We start from the raw sequence: 25,816 nt of genomic DNA on the forward strand, positions 1-25,816 counted from the left end.
ACCTGGTTTTACAGCAGGTAATGCTGTTTTGGAGTCAATCTCCTTTAAGGTTTGATTTGGCCAGCTGTAGGGAGCTGCCTCATTAGGCTGCAGGTGAGCAGCCAATAAAAGGGTTGTGTGAGTTACACAGGGGTTGGAGTTGGAATTGAATGCTGACTGAGTGAAGGTCACTCTCAGAGCAGGGCACAGAGCAGGAGGGTTGCCTGTGTTAGGAACTCCCAGAGGAGCTGGGGGTGCCACCTGCCACTGCCAGGAAGCAGAGGGAGTGCTGACCGAATGAATGAGTGCTGAGAGGGCTCAGCAAGGCTTAGTGTGAAGCCTGAGGGTTCCAGAGCATGGAAAATAACCCTGGAAGGTGAGAACCCTGAAGAAGGGACATCTCAAAACCCTGAACTGTGTATGAACTATTGTCTTTATGTTTCTGTTGGGAAGAATGGGCCCTAAATAAACCTGAGTTTTGCCTGAAGACTTGGTGTCCCTGTCTCTATGCTCCAGATCCTCTGCATGCCTGCCTGCCTACCATTGCTAATTTCCCCAAATTGCGTGTACAGGCAGTCTGTATGTCACAATATATATATATATATAACAGAATCCATAGGGTAGGCACTCACGATTTTCAAAGTTAAACTTGCCTGGGTGCAGTCCTCATGTATATGTACAAAAATCATTTGAAAGTAGGCCGCTCCACACAGGACTTATGGTGAACAAAAAAAATTTTATATAGATGCATCAGCATACACAGTGAGATATCTAGTGACCCATATCTCACTGTGTATGCTGATGCATCTATATATGCGGTTTCACAGCCCTTTAAGCTGACATCTAGACAGCTTGTGACACAGTATTGAGCCGCACTGGTCCCCATGTCACGGACACTGCGGTCTCATGTGTGTGGTCACCAATTTCACAACAAGAAAGGGTATCACAGCAGCTGCCCCCTATACGGTGGACGCTGCGTTCTACCCCGGATGATGTTTTCTCTGTTCTATTATGCTTCAATGAGCAGATATAGACTCGGCTGGAGTCTGTTTTATTACACACTGGGCTGTGCCGCTAGTGCGATAGCTATTGACATTCTTTAACACTACTCCTCTGACGAGTAGGTACCTTACGGGCTGACATAAACTCCTTGGAGATCATGACCTCCTCCCTTCGTTGTAAATCTTTGTGCCGTTACGTGCCTGCTAACTGACATCGCGTCTGATCCTCCACTGAACGGTATGCTACCCGTGAACACTGGGTTTTGTTTCCTTTACTCTTTATCTTTTTGGCTCTTGTGCTTTTCTAAGTATCAAATCTCACTTACCTTCCTTCTGTGCTCTACATGACAATGGGTTTCTATACACTGATTACCTAGTTTTCTCTACACGCTGTTGGGTTTCCATACACCGATTACCGTAGCAACAGGGCTTGATTTGGCAGTTTGGATACGTTTGTTTGTATTTATTTTGCTATTTTTTAGTTGCAATTTCATTTTGGTCTGTTGGTATAAACGCGCTGTGTTCCCTAAATATGTCGTGGACCTTTTTTGAAATGACACGCAACAAGAAATGACACGCAACAAGAAATGACACGTAAATGTGTTTTATTATGATGAGACACTTTACTTACCTCTGACATCTGAGTCACATGTTAAAAAAATTTTGTACATACATATTGATTAGGCCTTAGGGTTGAATACATGTAACCTTGATTTTCTACTTTTTATTTTTTATGTTTAAATTTTATTCGTTATTTTTCGTTTGATTTTGTTCTTTGTAATGTTGAGTCTTACTTGTCAGTCATTCACCACGTCACGCCCCCATCACAGTCTTTGTTTCCCGCCACTTGTTGTATTTAGGTTCACTGCACTTGTAGATTTGTAACTTTGAGAAAGGCTGGAATGCCAGCCGAAACGTCAGTAATTGTTATATTCTACAAATAAAATTTTTTTTGTTCACCATAAGTCCTGTGTGGAGCGGCCTACTTTCGAATGATTTTTATATATATATATATATATATATATATATATTCTTAATCAGAAAAAAGGAAGGAAAATGTAATCATTTAAATTCAATAAATTTTTATGTATTTTTTAACTAATGTAATAACAAACAATGTAATGTATTTAATAAATCACAGAAAAGGTAACAGAAAAAAGCAACGTGTAAGAATCAAATTTCACTCAGCATTATTGGTCATTTTAGAAACTATGTCACGCATAATACGATTTTGCTCCTCAAGGAGCTCGTTTTTTTTTTTGCTGGCATTGTAGCATTTGTTTTTGATGGAGGATCATGTTTTTATTGTCCTCATGGATTTGCAACATAACATTATGTATTTGTCCAATTGTCTTGAACATTTTTTTATTATGGACTTTGTTTATTCTTTGCTGTTGACAGAGCAGCCTGGTTGTTTTCTTTAGCTCTCCAACCACGTCCACACTTCCTACATCAGTCTCCGCAGTTGTGTTGCAAACGAGGGGGGATGGCCCTGGCCTAGGGGATCGCACCGGAGGAGTAGACACCAACTCGTCATCAAAGCTGAGCTGTAGGTTAAAATTTTGTGTACCATCTAGTGTCAACTCTGCGTCTTGTTGATCTAATTTTTAAAAAGAAATATATAAAATAAGTATAACATGTATGCAATAGGAATTATTTTACCATTTTTTAACCAAAAAAAATTAAGATTTTAAGAGGGAATGTTATTTAAACAAGGTAATTAATTTAATTTTGAATTGATGGGGAGATGCACTATTTTAATTGAACACTGAGTGGAATGAATTAAGAGCTTTTTTCTAAACTACATAACATACTGTAGCTATTATGATGAAAATCTTGTTTGAACAGGCCTTTGTTGCCACATAAATAATATTATGTTGGTTGCTCCATGTGTTCGGAAACAATTAACCCTGATATATCAGGAATAATATCTAGAACGAAAGAATACAAGATCGCAGCATTCGCTGATGATCTCCTTCTATTTGTAACCAAACCAATAATTTCCCTACCGATACTATTAAACCTACTAAATGACTATGGTTCCTTCTCCAATTTTAAAGTCAATTATAGCAAATCCGAAATACTGAATATAAATCTGCCAAAGACGCTCCAGACAACACTAGAAAGCAACTTCCAATTCAAATGGAATAACTCAAATATCCAGTACCTGGGAGTTAAGCTAGCAGCAGACCATAACAGACTATATCAAGACAATTATTTACCACTAATAGGATCTTTACAAAAACTAGCCGACTATTGGGCAAAACTTAACCTATCATGGTTTGGTAAAATACAATCAATGGAAATGATGTTAATGCCCAAAATCCTGTACACACTCCAAGCACTCCCAATAAAGGTGCCACAAGCCTTTTTTAAAAGTTTGAAATCAATAATTCGTCTGGCAAGGGAAAAGCTCAAGACTGAAATACAAACAACTAATTCTACCTAAAGAAAAAGGTGGGCTAACCCTCCCAGATGCCCAGACATACATGATTGCAGTCCACTTATCTCGGATACTAGCATGGCAGAATAGTAAAAGTAAGATTTGGGCTACACTGGAAAGCACAGCCTCCGATATCCCACTACAAAACTACATGTGGGCAAAAGCAGATGAAGATCCCCAATTTAGTGAAAATTCATCCACTGATAGGGGCCACATTCCAAGTCTGGTTCAAATACAACCAATTGTACATATTATCCTCCACACCCCATATTCTTCAGCCGTTAGAGCAAAACCCCAAACTCTTACCCAGCATGGAAGGCACATTTAGAAGATGGCAAATGCACAAAGACAAACCTACCAAAATCAAAGACTTTATCTCAGACAATAAAGTAATATCTCTAGCGGAAATCCAAAGGCGGTGGGGAACCCACCCTAGAGACATTTGGAACTACCAACAATTACACCATTACATTAAAACCACCCAGGGACAGAATTGGAGCAGACCCTTAACAAGCTGGGAAACACTACTTGAAACTTCTAAAACAATAGAAAAACCCATCTCCACGCTATACAAGCTCCTGATAAACAACTCAGAGAACCCTCCAAAATATTTCTGCAAAGAATGGGAAAAGGAACTGGAGATAGAAATCCCAGAAATAGCCTGGACTAGAATTTTCACTGCAATCCATAAATAATCAAGAGCTGTAAGAGTCAGAGAGATGAACTTTAAACTGGCCACAAGATGGCACTACACCCACAAAACTACGCAAATTATACAAAAATAGTAAAGATACCTGCTGGAGATGTGAGGAGGAAACAGGCAATCATACACACATATGGTACACCTGCCCTCAACTGCAATAATACTGGCCAAAAATACTAGAAACCATATCATCAGTAACAAAAATAACAATTAAAGAAAACGCAATACCAACCATACTCTTAAACTTAATCCCTATTAAGAACACTGTTATACCAGACACATTAACACGACACCTATTAAATGCAGCAAGAACCCTAATCCCGAGACACTGGAAAGCAAGAGACCCCCCAACATTCCTAGAATGGATCCATCTGGTGGAAGAAATAAGAAAACTTGAAGAGATCACTTTTACGAACCATAACAATAGCTTAGACTATAAAATGTTGTGGGAACCATGGAACATACATAACAACTCACCACATATAACACACCCGTTGACCAACAACATAGACACCCAACCCCAAAACGAGAACGCTCTTAACTGTAGATTTTGCATGTTTAGGAATATCTTACTGTTATCTCCTGCATATGTATGCTGAATGTAACTGAAGTTAAATACAAAATACTTACCCCCTACCCTTCTTTTTTCTGTATCCCCCTTTTTTTAATTCTTCTTCATTTTACTCTGCAAAAAATCAAAATAAAGAATATATAAAAAAAAAAAAATATCGCCAAGCACTATGGATATGCGGGATATTGGCATAAAAAAAAACGCAGAAATATTTCACGCAAATACAAAATTAATTGCTGTACTTTTTATTAAATTTTTGTGAACTTAATTTTTACAATTCAAAATATGCAATGTATATTAACAGTGTTTTCTGAGATAAAAATCATTAACTATGCTGAATTTGACAACAATATGACATGCTGCATTGTTTCTGAGGTAATATATTGAAATTTATTTTATTTTTAATTGAAGTGACCTGATAGTGATTGACCCTGATGGAAGAGTTGCAACATGTGACCAGTCAGAAGTTAACTTGTAAAACAATGTTGCAACTTTATAGGTGTCCGCCACAGATCATCAGTGTTATAAGACAGGATCAGATTCATGCTTGAACAGGCTTGCCTATGTACATTTATTAAAGGTACACTTTCTAATTATTTTATCTCTTAACTTTTTGGCTTCTGAAATTAGAAAAATCAATATTATTTGCTTGACTCGCCACTCTCATATCTTATTCTGCATCCTCATAAGCCTTTCACCAGACTATTCTTTAGCTTTATAGAATGCCTTCCTAACAGACCCTACTTTCTACAATCCACACTACTGACCTGTACACATGTCTGGATTTTTGTCGAGGCCTCAAAGGACCAGTTAAAAATCTTCGTTTGATATATAGGTCAAAGCAATTACGGTAAAAGAGAGCTTATTCGTGGTACATGGTGGTCCAGGTGCTCATGCCCCAGACCCTCAGCATAGGGGAGCCAAATAGGAATCAAGTTAGCGAGATAGGCAGGCACTCCGGAATTCCATAGAGGTTGAATTAAAGCTCAGGTATGAGGTCAAGTAATTTATTGATTTTTACACATAAATGCTATGAAGCCTTAATTTGTTTTTACTTCATACCTGAGCTTTAATTCAACCTGTATGGAATTCCAGAGTGCCTGCCTATCTCGCTAACTTGATTCCACAAAGGACCAGGCCTAGGGTGGCACAAATTTAGGGGCAGCATGGCTCCCAAGACGCACTGGAACTTCAGCATGTCCTCTCCCCACTGCTCCGTACGGAATTTAAATTGACACATGTGCATGGGGGGGGGGTAATAGTTGGGTGGGCAGGGAAAGGGGGTGGCCCTGGTGCCACACTTCATTACTTGCTCAATTTGTATGTAAGCATTTAATGGGCCGATGGAGGGTCGCTACACAATCTGTGCTTCTTAACTTTACTCAGAAAATATCTAGAGCAGTGCTGATCAACTAGTGGCCAGTGGGCCTCCCTCCCACCCCCCCGTGTTGCACCCCCTCTGTCTGGCTGCTGTGACTGCTTACCTTTGTTTAAACTTTAATTGCTAACAGTTCTGAGATTAAATGATATCCCTACACCAGCCATTTGGGTTTTTACTGCCCTACCACCATTAATGTGGGTATGATCTTAATAGCTCTTAAACTAAAGTGGGTATGGTTTGAAGTGGCTGCAGTTTCGAGTTTAAAGGGGAGTGGTCCAAACTTGCTTCCATTATCAGCCCTCCAACATGTAGGCCACAAAAGTCCCAGGCCACGGTTCTACAGAAATTAGCAGAGGAAAACGGCCCGTGTATGGCCACCTTAAGACAACGGGACAGGAGTGGGTGTTGGCCTATATGTGTACACTACAACCATCAGTTGCATAGGCCCGTTGGTAGTCCTGAGCATAGACCTGAGGGTGGGTCCTCAATAAAGGCAAGGCATCCGCCCCAAGCCGCCATCAGAAATCACGGAGCCCCTCACAATGAAATTGTCTGAGCCCCCCTCCACCCATGCCCCCAATGGCCCCTCCCCCAGTGACCCCTCCCATCAATACAAAGGACACCCCGTGTCCTCCCACATCCTTCAGCCCCCCCAGCATCATCCTGCTTCCTTCAGGGCCCCCCCCAGCATCCTCTTGCTTCCCCCGGCATCCTCTTGCTTCCCCCAGGGCCCCCCCCGCATCCTCCAGCTCCCCCCAGCATCCTCTTGCTTCCCCCAGGGCCCCCCCCCAGCATCCTCCAGCTCCCCCCAGCATCCTCTTGCTTCCCCCAGGGCCCCCCCAGCATCCTCCAGCTCCCCCCAGCATCCTCTTGCTTCCACCAGGGCCCCCCCCAGCATCCCCCAAGGCCCCCCAGCATCCCCCAGGGGTTCTCCCCCCCCCCCCCAGCATCCTCTTGCTTCCCACAGGCATCCTCCAGTTCCCTGCGCCAGCGTCCTCCTGCTTCGGGGAGTGATTCTGCCACGCTTTCAAAAGTTTAAAGTCTTTAAAATAAAAAGATGAGACATGTGATATCATACTAATATTGTTTTATTCACAATAGTATGAAAATAACTTTTTTTATTTTTTTTATTTTTTTTAACGAAATGTAAAAAACTGTACAATTATTTAAAAAAAAAACAAAAAAAACAAAACAAAACTATTTTTGCAGCAGTTTTTCCACATCACTGCTGATTTTTTCAAGCCGGGCCATAATGTTATGGCAGTCAGTATATGCTGAGTCGGTCTGTGTGCCCTACTCACACAACTTTTGTTGGTGTAGCGCACTCGGACCGACTTCGCATCTCCTCATGCTGTGGCTCTCAGGCCCGGATTTGTGGCGAGGCCGCAAGCAAATTTTAACATTTTGCTCCCATACGGAGCAATGGGGACATCTCCCCGCTGCTCCGTATGGGAGTTCTAAGTTAGGTGCTTGCGCATGCGCATTAGCGGTCACGGGGGGGGCTTGTTCGCGCATGCGCAAGTTAGGCGCTTGCGCATTCGTGGTGGGGGGGCGCCGAATGGGGGCGGCCTTGGGGCGCCCCAAGTAGAAATCCGGCCCTGGTGGCGCTGCCTCTGGCTCTGGTTCTGGGTCTAACAAAAGTGCCTCTGCGGCTGCAGATGCCTCCTCCTCCGGCACGTCCACTGCTGCCACCTCCTCCTGCTGTTGCTATGGCACTTCGTTGACTCCTGCATGAGAAAGCTACATAAGTATTTTTTTCTCCCTCCTTTGAAGGCATGCACAGGGTAGCAATTAGATCAGGAACATTAGTTTATAGGCTGCATAGATAGTGTGTTTCTAGCGAATGGGAAGAGACTCAGCTGTTATGCCCTGCCCATTGAGAGGAATGAAAGTTTTTGCTTGGGCGCCATGGGAAAAGCCCATGCATAATTAGCGTTAAGGGCTTTATCGTGGGTTGAAGGTAGAATCCCTATTGTTTCTAGCTCCATATCTGACGGTTCAGCCATGATCGTCAGTCCAGGGAACAAACGATCTTTCCTGTCACAAATGGACTCAGAAATTTTCACTATTACATGGTGTATGGCCACCTAGATATTACAAAAAAATAAAAATAAAAAAAAAAATACAGATCTAATGGAAGGTTTGTGAGATGACTAGGCCTCAGGGAAAAAAACAACAAAATAAAAAGCCAATTATCAAAATCATGATTTTGAAATCCCTCATCTGACGGATGTACGGATGAGAACCAATGGGAGTTTAGCCAAAAAGATGCGCGCAGAACAAACTGCTACAATTAACTTAAATGTTAGTGGCGTCCGACTACAGAGTTTACTTTTGGCCCTAAAGTGCAAACAGAAGCATTCATTTAAAAGAGTAACAAACCGATCATCATGCAGAGCTATGGTTTTTTAAAAAATAAGCACAAAAAAAAATAAAAGAACAAGCCTTAGCCACACTAACAAGAACATGGCTGGTGTGTCAAGTTTCAACAGGTGTCAGCTGAGGTATTTCATTAAATACCTCCTGATCCACAGGTATGATAGCCTGCCGCTCGGCACGCCTGGCATTCAAAGGCGCAAACGCTCCATCATGATGAGGCTGCGGAGACGGCTCATCAATAAGTTTGCAATCAGGATGCCTCTTAGCATCATCCAGAGGGTGTGGTCTGACGTCACAAGGAGGAATCCTGACCTCGTCAGCGCCATCCAGCGCAGTTTGGACGAGCAAAATGGTGAGTACCAGAATGCGCAGGGCCGGAACTAGGGGTAGGCAGAGTAGGCGCCTGCCTAGGGCGCAATCACTTGGGGGCACATATTAAAGGGGAAAATAAATTTTTTTTTAATTTTTTTTTTTGTAGATGTAACAGTATTTATAATCACCACCTTGGGCATTATAAAACCGCCGCCCAAACCCCCCTCTGGCATGATTACCTTTTCTTAAAATGTCCCAGGAACCGAACGCACCTTCCCACTCTTCCCTATACTGGCGCTTACCTCCGTGCGCCTGTATGACACGCACGCCCCCCCTACGCATGCGCATCATTGAAACACAAGGCGCCAGAAGAACAGAAGGCGCTGTGGTGCGGCGGCGGTCGTTGTGCTGTGGGCTGGCTGAGTGAGCAGGACTGCTGGCCTTGGCTGACTGGGACTGGGATTTCGAGGCACTGCTGCTGCTGACACAGGTACAGATGCTGGGGCCTGGCTGGGGGCGCAATATGAGGGGGGCTTGGCTGCTGGCACAGTACAGATGGGGGGCAATATGAGGGGGGCTTGGCTGCTGACACAGGTACAGATGCTGGGGCCTGGGGGCACAATATGAGGGGGGCTTGGCTGCTGGCACAGGTACAGATGCTGGGGCCTGGGGACGCAATATGAGGGGTGGCTTGGCTGCTGACACAGGTACAGATGCTGGGGCCTGGGGGCGCAATATGAGGGGTGGCTTGGCTGGTGACACAGGTACAGATGCTGGGGCCTGGGGGCGCAATATGAGGGGTGGCTTGGCTGCTGGCACAGTACAGATGGGGGGCAATATGAGGGGGGCTTGGCTGCTGACACAGGTACAGATGCTGGGGCCTGGGGGCGCAATATGAGGGGTGGCTTGGCTGCTGGCACAGTACAGATGGGGGGCAATATGAGGGGTGGCTTGGCTGCTGACACAGGTACAGATGCTGGGGGCGCAATATGAGGGGTGGCTTGGCTGCTGGCACAGTACAGATGGGGTGCAATATGAGGGGTGGCTTGGCTGCTGACACAGGTACAGATGCTGGGGCCTGGGGGCGCAATATGAGGGGGGCTTGGCTGCTGGCACAGTACAGATGGAGGGCAATATGAGGGGTGGCTTGGCTGCTGACACAGGTACAGATGCTGGGGCCTGGGGGCGCAATATGAGGGGTGGCTTGGCTGCTGACACAGGTACAGATGCTGGGGCCTGGGGGCGCAATATGAGGGGGGCTTGGCTGCTGGCACAGTACAGATGGGGGGCAATATGAGGGGTGGCTTGGCTGCTGACACAGGTACAGATGCTGGGGCCTGGGGGCGCAATATGAGGGGGCTTGGCTGCTGGCACAGTACAGATGGGGGCAATATGAGGGGTGGCTTGGCTGCTGACATAGGTACAGATGGGAGGGCAATATGAGGGGTTGGCTGCTTCTGGCACAGTACAGATGGGGGCAATATGATGGCTGTTGGCACTGGTACATGGGGGCAATTGGGGGCTTTTTTTATGTGGCATGATAATGGCAGCTACCCATTTTTTAGTTCTATCTACTTGGGCCGTGGCTTGGCTTCGGGTGGGGCAATACATGTGACTGTGCTGTGACTGGGGGTGGTTGCTGCTGTGCTGGAACTGATTAGGTTTATGTGTGCTGTGACTAGGGGGTAGGGGCTTTTGTTTTAGCACTGATAAGGGTTATGCATGCTGTGACTAGGGGTGGGGTAGTGTTTCATGTGTGCTGTGATTATTTTGTTTTAAGTTTGGGCTGATGTGCTGCCTGTGACTGACTTTATAAAAAATTAAAAAATATACTTTAAAATGCAGAAATAAATGCCAGATTTGCCAAGATTTAATAAAAAGTATTTTGATGTTTTTAATGTATGGAGCTAAATATTTTTTCACTAAATGGGCTGTTAATAAGAATTTAGTGTGCCTTAACTGTAAATCATCAGGCCATTTGTGTGACATTGACTATTTGTCATAGGGCTGGGCTTCAGATCTCACTGTTTTGTTGCTTATCAATATGATGTATGTTTGTGCCTTTATAATGTTGATGATGCCTCGTGGCTCTGGGTATCATTTTTATGCCTGTCCTGCTCTGTGTTGTGTCTACCATTCTGTGATGTAGATAGTGACAATGTGCAGTTGGTCTTGATTTTCTTTGTGATTTTTTCAATTATGTAGATTTTTGTTTAGCAGCTCTCCAAACATTTCCAGCAGCTATATGGGTGGTAGGGACCACTTTAAAGGAACAGTAACACCAAAAAATTAAAGAGCTTTAAAGTAATAAAAATATAATGCACTGTTGCCCTGCACTGGTAAAACTGGTGTGTTTGCTACAGTAACACTACTATAATTTATATAATAAGCTGCTGTGCAGCCATGGGGGCAGCCATTCAAGCTGGAAAAAAGGAGAAAAGGCACAGGTTACATAGCAGATAACAGATAAGTTCTGTAGAATACAATAGTGTTTTATCTGCTATGTGCCTGTGCCTGTGCCTTTTCTCCTTTGAATGGCTGCCTCCATGGCTACATAGCATTACCAGTGCAGGGCAGCAGCACATTATATTTTTATTATTAAATTATCTAAAATGCTGGAAAAAAAAAAAGAGTTAAAAAAAATTTGAAACCATATAATGGTAAGGTGTGAAATTGTAATGGGGGGGGGCGCTGATTTAAGCCCTTGCCTAGGGTGCCAAAATGCCTTGGCCCGGCCCTGAGAATGCGTAACTTGTTTTTTATTTTTTAAAAAACCATAGCTCTGCATGATGATCGGTTTGTTACTCTTTTAAATGAATGCTTCTGTTTGCACTTTAGGGCCAAAAGTAAACTCTGTAGTCGGACGCCACTAACATTTATGTTAATTGTAGCAGTTTGTTCTGCACGCATCTTTTTGGCTAAACTCCCATTGGTTCTCATCCGTACATCCGGCAGATGAGGGATTTCAAAATCATGATTTTGATAATTGGCTTTTTATTTTGTTGTTTTTTTCCCTGAGGCCTAGTCATCTCACAAACCTTCCATTAGATCTGTATTTTTTTAAAAAAAAATTTTTTGTAATATCTAGGTGGCCATACACCATGTAATAGTGAAAATTTCATTTGTCCATTTGTGACAGGAACGATCGTTTGTTCCCTCCACTGACGATCATGGCTGAACCGTCAGATATGGAGCTAGAAACAATAGGGATTCTACCTTCAACCCACGATAAAGCCCTTAACGCTAATTATGCATGGGCTTTTCCCACGGCGCCCAAGCAAAAACTTTCATTCCTCTCAATGGGCTGGGCATAACAGCTGAGTCTAGAAACACACTATCTATGCAGCCTATAAACTAATGTTCCTGATCTAATTGCTACCCTGTGCATGCCTTCAAAGGAGGGAGAAAAAAATACTTATGTAGCTTTCTCATGCAGGAGTCAACGAAGTACCACAGCAACAGCAGGAGGAGGTGGCAGCAGTGGACGTGCTGGAGGAGGAGGAGGAGGCATCTGCAGCCGCAGAGGCACTTTTGTTAGACCCAGAACCAGAACCAGAGCCAGAGCCAGCGCCACAGCATGAGGAGATGCCAAGTCGGTCTGAGTGCGCTACACCAACAAAAGTTGTGTTAACAAAAGAGTAGGGCACACAGACCGACTCAACATATACTGACTGCCATAACATTATGGCCCGGCTTGAAAAAATCAGCAGTGATGTGGGAAAAACTGCTGCAAAAATAGTTTTTTTTTTAAATTTTTTAAATAATTGTACAGTTTTTTACATTTCGTTAAAAAAAATAAAAAAAGTAATTTTCATACTATTGTGAATAAAACAATATTAGTATGATATCACATGTCTCATCTTTTTATTTTAAAGACTTTAAACTTTTGAAAGCGTGGCAGCATCACTCCCCGAAGCAGGAGGACGCTGGCGCAGGGAACTGGAGGATGCCTGGGGGAAGCAAGAGCATCCTGAGGGGGGGAACCCCTGGGGGATATGCTGGGGGGGGCCTTGGGGGATTCTGGGGGGGGCCCTGGGGGAAGCAAGAGGATGCTGGGGGGAGCTGGAGGATGCTGGGGGGGCCCTGGGGGGAGCTGGAGGATGCTGGGGGGGCCCTGGGGGAAGCAAGAGGATGCTGGGGGGAGCTGGAGGATGCTGGGGGGGCCCTGGGGGAAGCAAGATGATGCTGGGGGGAGCTGGAGGATGCTGGGGGGGCCCTGGGGGAAGCAGGAGGATGCTTGGAGGGCCCTGAAGGAAGCAGGATGATGCTGGGGGGGGGCTGAAGGATGTGGGAGGACACGGGGTGTCCTTTGTATTGATGGGAGGGGTCACTGGGGTGGGGCCATTGGGGGCATCGGAGGAGGGGGGCTCAGACAATTTTGTTGTGAGGGGCTCCGTGATTTCTGATGGCGGCTTGGGGCGGATGCCTTGCCTTTATTGAGGACCCACCCTCAGGTCCACGCTCAGGACTACCAACGAGCCACTTCCCAGCAGTGGCCTATGCAACTGATGGTTGTAGTGTACACATATAGGCCAACACCCACTCTCGTGCTTGCAGGGGTGACCCATTGTCTTAAAGGAGAAGGAAAGTCATTATGGCATTTTACTGCCAATTGATTTGCCACATTAGCGCCACCTAGAATGCTATATTTATACAATTAGCATTATCAAACCTGAGTAAAGAGCCCTAGAAGCTTACTGTGTTTGTTTAAAGTGTTACTGACATGGAAAAACTACTTTTTAAAATATGAATCTACATAAAAACTTCCCTATAGGTCATGTTGATCATTTAATGCTGATAGAGCTGCTTATGTTAGTAATTGTTAGTACAAGTTTTTAAACCTGACTGTTTTGCGAACCTGATTGTCCCTTCACAACCAGTCAGTTTTAGTTTTAAATGTTAACGGACTCCTGCTGCTCAAATATGGCAGCCCCCTCATAGAGGAACATGGGGGATCAGATAGGGCATGTAAAAGAATCTGTCTAGCAAAAAGCCAGGGTCGGCCGGGATTTTGCCACTAGAGCCGGGGCCCACCGGGATTTTTCCAGGCGTCCCAGCGGCCCAGTCTGACCCTGGGAAGTTTCCTCTTCTTTCATGTTGTAAAGAGGATGGCATACGCGGCGCCATGATTTCCCGAAATCACGGAAGTTTCCTCTCAAGGCAACTTCCGTGATTTCGGGAAATCGTGGTGCTGCATATGCTATCCCACTGGTGATTTACATTCTCGCCGGTGGGATGGCATTTCGGGGAGATTAGACGCCCGCAACAAGGGAGATTGGTCGCGCGGCGACTAATTTCCCCGTGTACAACAGCCCTTAAGTATACACACACAAATTCACAAATACACTTGCCCTTATACACACACATATCACTATAACACATACACAGCTCACACACACTATGCCAACTCTTACATAAACATATCTAATATATAAATACAAATAAAAAACATATACTGAAACAAACATACACTACACAAATACACACTCACGTATGTATGTACTTATGTACTCACTTTTACAAACTTAGGCAGCACAAATACATTCACTGAGACACACACACATCTGACAATTGTCTTACAGACATCATACAAACATCTCCAATACTTAAAACACACGCTCAAAACCAACCAACGCTCTCTTTTTATAACATACACGACACAAATACATTTACTCAAACACATACTTTATCAAAAAAAGACAATTTCAAACACTATAAGGGATATATTTATCATGCTGTGTAAAAAGAGGACTAAAACTTTACCAGTGATGTTGCTCATAGCAGCCGCCAAACAGATGCCTTGCTTTAGTTTTTATAACGGTTGTAATTTAATTGCTCATTAGTTGCCCTGGGCAACATCACCGGTAGTGTTTCACACCACTATTTACACAACATGATACATATACCCTATTACTCACACAAGTTACCTTACAAATTGTTAAGTTGGCATATCAGCTCTCAAAAAAAAAAAAAGTTCACAGATAAAATGAAAATGTATCTGTATTGCAAAATATTTTATGAACACACATAAGTGAACAATAATAACCTTCAGCATTGCTTTGATCTTCCTCTGTCTTTCCATCTGCAGTGTCTCCTCCAAAGATAGCCTTCATCAATCTGGACTTCCTGCTTTTGCTCAATCTGTTGCTGAACAACAAAGCAAAAAGAAGTACTACTTTTTATTTATTAAGCAAGACTTTTTGACAAAGAAGATTTGAAACTGGGCAATGAAAGCTCTGCAACTGTGTGCTTTGCAGGTTGACTTTTGAATTCACAAAAGCAAGTGTGTGTGTTTGTGGGATGGCTGCTGATGAAAGAGGCAGACTAGCTAACATCATTATCTTTAATGTGTAGCACTATTATGACAGTATAAGGCCACACCAGTAGTTTTCACTCAGGGCTGGGCTCTCTCTCTCTTTGTAGTGAGAGGATTATCAGAAAGGTTGTGGTGTGAATTAAGATGAAGAGTAATGGCGCCAGGAATTCTTTAGAAAGTATATTTATTTATGCAGCAACTGAAAAGTAACATCTCACTACACTGTTTAAGTATTACAGTGGTGACAGTGAATGCAATAATATAAGCAATCAGGCAAAGTTATATAATAGCAGGAAACAATGCAATATAATATTTTAACAAAGAATATGAGCAATGCTCTATGGTCTCACCCAGCCAGGTCTGCTGATGGACACTGCCTGTAGAATGGGAATCCTCTCTATTAGTAACACCCTCCTTATCACTGAGGCACAACCAGGGAACTAACCCACTGATCTCCTGTTGGAGCTTTGGACTGCTCAGCTACCCTGACTGACACTAAGTGGGTGCTGACCCACTCCTATAACACAAGCTGGCTAATACTTACTCTCTCCCAACGGCTGTCTGTAACCGACCCTGTAGCTACCAAGACAACCAGGAAGTCAAAATCCTCTTCCTCTTCTCTAGAAATCTGGAAGAAACCATTCTTTCCCAAGAGACAGGGGATGTTGGTCTCTCAAACTATTTACAGATAGGATGAACTAAAGATAAATTGACACCTACTGGTAAGGTGTCAAATAGCTTTTAGCAAGTAGTTGCAACCCTGAGCAGGCTGGGAGAAGTTTTTCAGCTCAAACGTCCCCTTCCTAATGTTATGGCTACTGATGTTAGGAAGACTGTCTCTTGCACATGGCTTGTTTGTTTGACCAATGTGTCCTCTAGCTATCACCATGCTAGCTGCCTGGGAGAAGCATTTCAGCTCTGATACCTCCCTTCCCCCCCATTGCATAATGGGGGGGAAGGGAGGTATCAGAGCTGAAATGCTTCTCCCAGGCAGCTAGCATGGTGATAGCTAGAGGACACATTGGTCAAACAAACAAGCCATGTGCAAGAGACAGTCTTCCTAACATCAGTAGCCATAACATTAGGAAGGGGACGTTTGAGCTGAAAAACTTCTCCCAGCCTGCTTGCAAGCTAGAAGACCCATGAAGAAAGCAGACAAGGCAGGCAAAAGAGACAGTGCTAACATTATTAACAACAATAATAGTCATAACAAGCAAATGTGTTAGGGGGGTAGGCTGCTGATGTGGACATGCTAGTCTGCAATTACTAAGATAGCCAAAAGGGGCAGTCCAGAGAAGCAGCTGTTATAGTGCAGAGTAAACGCGTGGGATATGAAAAGACAATGGAAACCCACCTTCAAGATCAGTGACAGTGTACTGATAAATCCCTTCTACGTCTTTCGCACAAATGACCTACTGTTCCTTCTTTGTAGTTGAAGTCTTTTCGTTTGGTAGCTCTACTCCTGTGCCTCTGGCATTTCAAGTTTCATCTTCTTCTTTTTTTTTAGATTTCCCTTTAATACATTTAAAGCCTCTTCTAGTGGTTTATTTTATTTATGGTTTATTTTATCTTTACCCGTATAAAGATATGGGTTCCCATTTTAGATTTGGGGGAATGTGTACTTTCCAAAAACATATGGCTTACTGGGGTGGGCGTACTTTCTACTAGCCCACCCCTAGTCCACATAAATGAATGTAAATGTGTTGATGTTGCTGGAGCTGAAATGACAGAAATGGCAGATCATATGGGGGTATGTTCCCATTTGGGGCCCCTACATGCCACATATGTATTTAAACCTATATATATTTGGTATCAAACTATTCAGTGGACCCCTGGCATTCAAATTCAGGGTACTCGGTACCTAACACTATGTGGGAAATAAGATGCTGCAAAGTGGAAGCTTTGATGGGATTTTTGGAAAGTTTATCAAAATTACAAACTTTAGGAAAGCTTTGCGGCTTGGTACTGTGGAGTAGAAAGACACGGGTACCCATTTTAGATTTGGGGGAATGTGTACTTTCCAAAAATATATGGCTTACTGGGGTGAGCTTACTTTCTACTAGTTTTATCCCACATAAATGAATGTAAATGTGTTGGTTTTGCTGGAGCTGAAATGACAGAAATGGGCCCCTACATGCCACATACTTAGGTAAACCTATACATATTGGGTATTAAACTATTCAGAGGACCCCTGGCGTTCATATTTATTTGGTTACTTTATGACCTGTAGGAGATAAGATACTATAGACAGGAAGCTTTGAAACAATTTTTAAAAAATGCCACAAATTGTGTTAAAAAACTATCACTTTAGAAAAGCATTGCAACTTGGTAGTTTGGAGTAGACAGACAGTTGTGCCTATTCTGGATTCCTCAGAATCTGTTCTTAAAATAAATGAATTATTTCCTGGCAATAACTTTCTGAGTGGAATTTTTGGCCTTGAAATCTATATTATACATATAGTATGCGGCTTTCTGAAGCAGTGCTTTGGATATTCAGTAGTGTACTGCTGGGAGTTTTTGAACCAATACAAGTGAGAAATCTCCATTAAAAAATATATATTTGGTATTGGCACGTTCAGGAGTCATGTGACTTCCCAAATCAATTGTTCTTTCGGGGATAAAAAGTTTTTTGATTCTGGTATATGTGTTATTATAAATGAAAATTTGAATAAATTTATTTTAAAAAACATTAAGAAGCCTATTTCTTGTTTCAGAATTCATATTACACAAAAATTCTACCATATTTTAAAAGCTTGAGTTTTTCTTGAAAAAACGATATATATTTTTTACCTGGGTAAACTTGAAGACCCCACGAGGAAAGGCCCCTTGATTGAAACAATGCAAAATGTTCAAAAAATGCCTGCCAAAACAAGTCCTGCTAAGACCAAAACAGCTCACAGTGAAAGGGTTAAGACCCTATGTGGTTAATCTCTTTTAGTGCCAAGCACGTATGTGATACGGACATAGCAGAAAGAGCTCACAAATGAAGCATCTCACTCTGTACTGGTGGTTTTAGCCTATATATTATTGTATATAAACACATTTATACACACACACAAACACACTCACCTAATGTAGCTTTTGTTCCGCATTTCTGCCTTTTCTTGCTTTTCTGCCTTTGTTTTGCTTTTGAACATATTTCATAACATATACATAAACATATCCACACATTTACACAAATTTCAGAGGTACACATACAAGATTTTTTCTGTTACAAATATCTTATTTGATCATTTTGTCTTATGTTTTTTACCTCAAATATAATTAATTCACATTGTGACCATTGGATCAGGTAGTCAGGCCACTAACTACGCTGTGAAATAGTTATATTGGTTTATAACAAAATACCATTCTTTGACTTCAGCTTATTCTTCCGCTTCTTAATCTTCTTCTTTTTCTTAATGCCCACCATTTTCATAGTAGCACTACTCCTTCTACAGTGTTAGGGGTACAATGCCCAAACTCTCCAAATTTCTACGCCCTATAGCCAAGCAGGTTGCTTGTGTTTCTCTAAGCAATCCAGCCCCCCCCCCCACTGGGTTTTTGTGGCACCGCTCCGTACACCCAAAGCTTTTCCATTGAGTTTGGCTGGGATCTCTAACTGCTGCCACTCTTACAGCTTTGAGGCTACACTCCCCAAACTTGAAACACATAATAGTCATAGGTTCACCCAGAATGAAAATATTATATTTGTTGGATTGCAAAAAGTTGGTGACATGCTAAGAACAGCCATTAAGATTTTTCTCCTTTTGAATTTCAGAGGAGGAAATTCAACTTGCTGCTATTCTTATTCTTACAGTTTCATTTGTCTGAATGTGTACTTTCCAAAAGTATTTGGTTTTCAGGGGTCACCCAATATTTTTGCCTATTTTAACACACACACAACTGCCCCTGTATTTATGAATTAGGTAAATCAAAGCCATGAAAATAGTGTGCACAAGGTATATTTTGGGGTCTAAAACTGCAACATACTGAGGTAAATATATGCTCAGTGTGCATCAAACTGTTAAGCGGACCCCTGGGGTACATAATTAGGGTGTTTAATCCTGGTATGTAATAGTTTGGGGGAGGTAGGATGCTGCAAAGTAAAAGCTTAGAGGAGTATTTCCGAAATGTCATCTAAATCTCAAATTTAAGGAAAGATTTGCAGCTTGGTACTGTGGAGTAGAAAGACGTGGATACCCATTTTAGATTTGGGGGGAATATGTACAAAAATATATGATTTAAAGGGGAGAAAATACCTTTTATAGCTTAACACCACATAAAATAACATTACCCATGATGATGCTCATAGCTGCCAACCAGATACCTTGCTATAGTTATTTTAACTATTGCTGTGTCCTCCGGCTCCCCCGCTGCATTCTCACTTTTATAAGGTTGCGTCTTGTGCATACTGACATCACGTGTACGCACGGGGCATGACTAATAGGATTACTCACTGACCACCAATGACAGGAGCATGGAAGGGGGGGGGGCCCAGAAAATTTTGTTGAGGGGCCCTGTGATTTCTGATGGCGGCCCTGTCTGTGTATTCATAATTATTCACTGTTTTTATCATAATACGTGTCCTCCCTGTGCTTGTTCAGGCTGCAATGTCGAACACTGTGTTGTGTGTCCATGAAGCCTTTTAAAAAAATAATTATACATACATTTTACAAAATAAAAAAATACTTTTAATAATGCACTAAGATAATATAGCTCAAACACAAATTAGAAACATAATAAGTAAAAAAAACAAAACTTGAAAAATCAGCTAAACCAGTTAATATAGAAGAAAAACGTGCAACATTACAAACACGGAAGTAATAGAATGCGCATGCGCTAAATTATATTCACGCTTTCGCGGTCATCGCCGCAAGAAAGAACGCCGTATATACGGCGGTTTTACGCAACACAGAAATAGCCGCCATTACGTAAGTACGCCGAAATTTACACCGCAAAACACTGCGAACGGCGGCGTAATTTTCTGTGTAAAAACGCAGTTTTTACCGCACTTTAATAAATATGCCCCCAAGAGAAGTTTTGGTGACTTCCTTTTTTTCCAGATAGTTGACAAAAGTTGATGCTTCAAAAGGTTCATTAAAGATTCTTATACCAGAAGGCAAGAAGATTTTGAGTTTTGTAGGGTACATTAGAGAAAAGTTGATGTTGCAGTTTATCAGCGCTTGGCAGACCTTTGAGAATTCTTTACGTTTTTGAGAGTGAATAATCCTGAAAAATAAGGATTCTTTTTCCTTAAATCTAGCATTTTCGCTTTTTTGTATGCTTGAAACAATCGATTTTTCTCAGAATAGTCTTAAGGTGGCCATACACGAGGCGATTTCGCTCGTTGTGCGATGAACGATTATATCGACAAACGATCGTATGGCGATCGAGTTCCCATACGATATGCCATCCACGGGCAACGATAATTCGGGAAAGATTTTGTCGCATCATTATCGTAAAATACGTACGATCGTACATCTACGTACGATCGAATGTCGTGGTCGTGACGGAAGCGGTATTTACAGGAAACAGGAAGTGATGTGACATTCTTCGTCGCTGGCTGGGCATTTGTTTCCGAAAGTTCGTTCGTGTGAGACGAACAACAAACGATGTGTGCAATGGCTTCGTTTATGGATCACAAGCAGAGAGCTGCGCTAGCAATCATCTTATTAATCGCAGCAGCAGAAAAGAAAAAAAAGAAGCGATCATTGTGGAGTAAACGGTGGCTTTTAAACCGTGAGAAGCTTTCCCACATGGGTCTTTTGAAAGAAGAAAGAGAAAGAAACCCTGATGATTTCCACAATTACCTACGGATGTCAGAGAGCAGTTTTACGTCTCTATTACAAGCAGTGGCACCAATGATTTCCAAACAAGACACATGTATGAGGCAATCAATACCTGCAGAGCAGAGACTAATTGCAACACTGCGATATCTAGCAACAGGGAGGTCATTTGAAGATTTAAAGTTCTCAACAGGAATTTCTGCACAGGCTTTGGGGCGCATAATTCCAGAAACGTGTCATGCCATCATTGAATCACTGAAAGCGGAATATTTAAAGGTAAATGTTTTTTTTTTTTCATTAACAATAATATTACCATACCATTGAATGAGTGAGTAGTAAAAAAACATTTATTGGGAATTCAAAAACAACTATAACGCAACAGTTTTACAATATAAGAGCTATTATACAAAAAAAACAAAATGAGAAAGTGCACAAAGCCCAGGTCCACAATAATAAGTCCAGGTCCACAATAGCTGGTTCACAGATGTGAATAATGCAAATGTTGCTTCTCCGTCTCGCAGCTAGACATGTTGTTGTGTCCATTGTTTGGGGGTATAGGTGACAGCATGGATGTCCATGTAGTTTGCTGCTCGTATGGAGTAGCGGAAGGTGGTGTACATATCTGGCGCATGTTTGCATTTGGGGGATACTGTTGTAATGGTGCTTGTGGAAAACTGTTGTAATTCCTGTAATCAGTAGTGGTGTAGTCTGTGAGTCTTGTGCTTTCACGAAGTGTTTTCCTAAACCCTCTATGCAGCGCTTCATTAATGATATATTCGGCAAATTGCCGCTGCTCTTCGTCCATCCTCCTGAGTTTGGACGCAACTGTAAACCCGATGGCGTCAAACTCATCAGACTTTCTGTTCAGTAAGGTTTCTGCATCGTGTAACAGCTGTTGTGTGGAGGGATTGTTTTTTCTTTTTCTGTTTCTACCCTGTGTACCCTTTGCACCTGCCATTTCATGTTGACTACCTTCTTCTATCAAAGTACTGCTCTGTGGAATCTGTAAAACAAGGAAAACATAAATTACTGTTACTTACAATGGTTCTCATATTTTCTTTCTTTTATTGCAGTTCCCCTCAACTGAAGTGGAGTGGAAATCTGTAGCGAAACAGTTTGAAGATTACTGGAATTTCCCAAACTGTCTTGGAGCAATCGATGGAAAGCATGTGAGGATCCAGCCACCCACACGTTCCGGTTCCTATTATTTTAACTACAAGGGCTATTTCAGCATTGTGCTTTTGGCAATAGTTAATGCCAAATATGAATTTTTGATGGTAGATGTGGGGAAAAATGGAAGAGTATCGGATGGTGGAGCCATGGAACAAACTTTTTTTTACCAGCAGCTACAAAATGACCAGTTACACCTACCTTCAAATTCTGACTCAAGGGAAGGATTGAATTACGCTTTTGTGGCAGATGAAGCATTTGCATTACATAAACATATTTTAAAACCCTTCCCACAAAAACATCTGACAATGGAAAGAAGGATTTTCAATTATAGACTCTCCCGTGCTAGAAGGGTTGTAGAAAACGCCTTCGGCATACTAGCTAACCGATTTAGGATTTTCCATACTGCCATACAATTATGTATGATTATCACCAAATAAAATCGATTGTGTTGTTTTGGCCTGCTGTGTGCTACATAACTTTTTACACCGCACAAGCAGTGCTTCTTATATGCCAGTTAATATGGTGGATAGAGAGGACATTGAACAACACACTATGGTAGCAGACGAGTGGCGAGGTGAGCCAACTGCACTGCTGGGACTGCAAGGTGCTGTATCACGCAACGCTACCGCAGAGGCCAAGGTCAACAGAGATAATTATGTAGCGTACTTCAATGGCTCTGGTGCAGTAGACTGGCAATCAGCCATGGTGTAAAACATGTAGTAATGTATGGCCTGTCAATGTTTTCGCAGTCAATGTGCAACTAATTGTATGAGCATTGTAAATAATTTTAAAATAAACAGTTTGAACTTTTAATATGTATTCAGTGTGTATTTTATGGTTGCTTACCTGGGCCAGATGTTCTGTTTGGTCCTCAACTTCTATATCTGCAGCTCTGCTACTCTGTGCTGTCACATCTGTCACATCCTCTGCTGGGCTAGCCTCAGTCGATTGTTGTTTTTCCAAGCCCTGATTTGAAAAGTTGGACCTGGAGTCCCTTGCCACCTCTTGATCCACTGTGAACACTAGCAGATCATAGTACCACAATCTTGGCACATAGATGTCATCCGCAGAGGCACCTGATTTTTTTGAGGCCTGTACTTTGTTCATTTCTTTTTTAAAAACAGTCCTTAAATTTGCTATCTTCGTCTTTACATATTGAAGATCGGCCGACGAGCAAACAGATTTGCAGAGGCTTATCAATTCTGCATATGCCTTGTCACGTTTGATCCTGTTCATGTAGTCCCCCGATTTTACTTTCCACAAACATGGAAAAGACTGGTACAATTCAATAAATTCCCTCAGGAACTCGGGGTTTGAAAATTTTTCCATTGTTACCTGTGGGAAACAGGGGGAGCATGAGTCAAAAAACAAATAAGCAATAAATACCAACATAAATATTGCATTTGGTTGTAGTAAAGTAGTACTGCTTACCAAGTGATGAGTACTTTGTGGCCGAAAATTCGTGATGAAACGAATAGATTCTTCCAGGTTTCCACGACTGTTACCCGTCCGTTCGTTGCTAGGGAACACTGGAACGAACGGTCGTATTTATCGTAGTTTTTTCTAACAGGCTCCGCCTACTTCCGTTTGCGACGTCAGACAGACGGGCGCAGTATTGTGGAGACATAAAGGTGCGAGGTGAGAAAAGCATGTCAACAGCTAAGAGAATGCAAAATACTGATGAAAAGAGAGATGCAGGTGTGAAAGATGGGGGGAACAGAAGGCCTACTGCTGAGGATGACGGTGGCAGGAGAAAGGCTACAGCTATGTCCAAACAGGAGATGGTGCACATGGTATCCATTATGGAAAAAAAAGATTACGATTGTAAAAGTGGAGAGTATTCCAGACCCAATACAAGGAAAAATCATATCCTGGATATAGTAATCCACGGGCTTGAGACGAAGTTTGGCGTTAGCAGATCGAAAGAGACCAACTGGAAACCATTAGGCGGATCATTAAAAAAAGTGAGTAATACATTAGTATTATACATTATTATTTTCTCTGCAACATGTACCACAACAGTATGTTGAATTATGGTGATGTTCAAATCAATTTGTTTTTGCAGAAGACAAGCGTAAAAAATTGCTGCAAACCCATCGCAATCATAGACGGTGTGCCTCTTCTTCTGCATCTTCTTCTGCATCTTCTTCTATGCGGAAGCCTCAGATTCCGGTGCCTGGTGCCAGTGAGAAGGATGATGATGTAGAGACCGACCATAATGAGTCTGATGAGCATGGTCATAAGAGCCAGGAAATAGAAAGCACGGGAATAGAAAGGCAGGAAATAGAAAGCAATGAGCCAGATATCGAGCCACAATCCAGCGATACCTCAGACGTTAAAGAAATCCATGAGGAAACATTCTGTGACACTGCACCTAGCAGCCCGTGCATCTTAGTTAGCAGTACAGGTAGGTTTACCATACTTTGCATTTGATTACTACCAAGCAGGCTAGCCAAAAATAACCAATACTATTTTTCACATTATAATACTATTTTTCACATTATTTCACAGAAGAAAGTATGGCAGCACAAAATGTGTTGTACCTTTGTATTGCGGAACAGCCAGACCTTGAGACTCCAACGGAGATTTCCAATACAGAAATCAACCAAGGACCAGATCCGAACAATCCCAATGTTGTGGAAGATATACAAAAATGCAAAATACTGTTGGCAACCATAAAACAATCTGTCAAAGTAATAGAAACAACACTTGAAAGCATATGCCAAAAGGTTTGCAATACTGGTGAATAGTATTGTTCTTCTTGTGCTTCTTCTTCAAAGACAAGCGTTGCTAGTATTTTCAGATGTTTTCCAATTTTAAATGTTTTTCTTAAATACAACACTCAAATTGCAGTTACTATCTGATATGCCAATAGGTTTGCAATACGGGTGAATAGTATTGTTCTTCTTGTGCCTCTTCTTCAAAGACAAGCGTTGCTAGTATTTTCAGATGTTTTCCAATTTTAAATGTTTTTCTTAAATACAACACTCAAATTGCAGTTACTATCTGATATGCCAATAGGTTTGCAATACGGGTGAATAGTATTGTTCTTCTTGTGCCTCTTCTTCAAAGACAAGTGTTACTAGTATTTTCAGATGTTTTCAAAACGCGATTGCGTTCTCTTCCAATTTTATGTTTTTCTTAAATACAATACTATCTCAAATAAATATTTGAAATATATATATTTCAAAACAAATTGGTCTTCTTGTCATTTATTTTCATTTCTAATCACCACATAATAACATCATGAACATATGTCTACATGTCTACACTGCTCCACAACTGGCGGCCCTCACAGATGTTTTACCCCTCACCTGTATTGTCTATACAGCCTGTCTACTTTAATTACCATATTACAAATACCATCAGTAAAGTATTGTAGTAAAGAGATTATAAGTGTTTCATATTCACTATTATATTCAGTTTCAGTGAAGAGATTAGGAGATTAATGGTGCCTGTATTGTCCACACAACAGGTTTTGGCTGGAGCCCCTGCAATATTCACACCTAAAGTCCCTGTGATCCCCCTACATTGCAGCATCCACATAAAGCAGCCTGTAGCCACACCATTGTCTGCTGTAGGCTCTATGTGTGTCACACCATACTCTACCAGTGTTGCCAGCATGTTTTGGAATACAATGCTGTTTTATTTTTATTTATGTTTTATTTCAATATAAAAAAAAAATCATAAAGTTTTCGTATACGAGCGATTAGGTTCTGCAAAGAACGAACGTTCTTGGACGTTCGTGTTGTGACGTTAATCTTCGTTTCGTTGACTTCCGCTGCTGGCA

At 42.0% G+C, this 25,816-nt stretch overlaps 1 protein-coding gene and 1 long non-coding RNA gene across 4 annotated transcripts; both read right to left on the reverse strand.

Moving 5' to 3' along the window:
* Window positions 1-2,328: 2,328 nt before the first annotated feature.
* On the reverse strand, window positions 2,329-15,998 carry LOC101732225. Of its 2 annotated transcripts, none has more exons than XR_001172003.3 (4): window positions 15,630-15,998; window positions 14,816-14,916; window positions 4,757-4,811; window positions 2,329-2,580 (listed from the first exon to the last, which is right to left on the reverse strand). It is a non-coding gene; the product is annotated as an uncharacterized LOC101732225 (long non-coding RNA). The 2 variants fall into 2 exon arrangements; XR_001172002.3 differs by having other exon boundaries at window positions 15,436-15,998.
* Window positions 15,999-20,505: 4,507 nt separating this feature from the next.
* Window positions 20,506-25,816, reverse strand: LOC101731991. Of its 2 annotated transcripts, XM_031893698.1 has the most exons (3): window positions 23,458-25,816; window positions 22,873-23,361; window positions 20,506-21,856 (listed from the first exon to the last, which is right to left on the reverse strand). In XM_031893698.1, exons 2-3 carry the CDS (start codon window positions 23,353-23,355, stop codon window positions 21,332-21,334), a joined length of 1,008 nt encoding a protein of 335 aa, XP_031749558.1. In that variant the 5' UTR covers window positions 23,356-23,361; window positions 23,458-25,816; the 3' UTR covers window positions 20,506-21,331. The 2 variants fall into 2 exon arrangements, with proteins under 2 accessions (XP_031749558.1, XP_017953148.2); XM_018097659.2 differs by having other exon boundaries at window positions 22,873-25,816.

This window comes from Xenopus tropicalis, chromosome 9 (genome assembly GCF_000004195.4).
Source record: "Xenopus tropicalis strain Nigerian chromosome 9, UCB_Xtro_10.0, whole genome shotgun sequence".
In the NCBI taxonomy this organism is placed as follows: Eukaryota; Metazoa; Chordata; class Amphibia; order Anura; family Pipidae; genus Xenopus; species Xenopus tropicalis.

Bases quoted from the DNA above. Each gene is read 5' to 3' on its own strand.
- LOC101731991 (XM_018097659.2), bottom strand. From the start codon at position 23,418: ATGTTGGTATTTATTGCTTATTTGTTTTTTGACTCATGCTCCCCCTGT. The intron at 21,857-22,872 runs GTAAGCAACCAT...CTTGTTTTACAG, and splicing joins AAACAGAACATCTGGCCCAG to ATTCCACAGAGCAGTACTTT.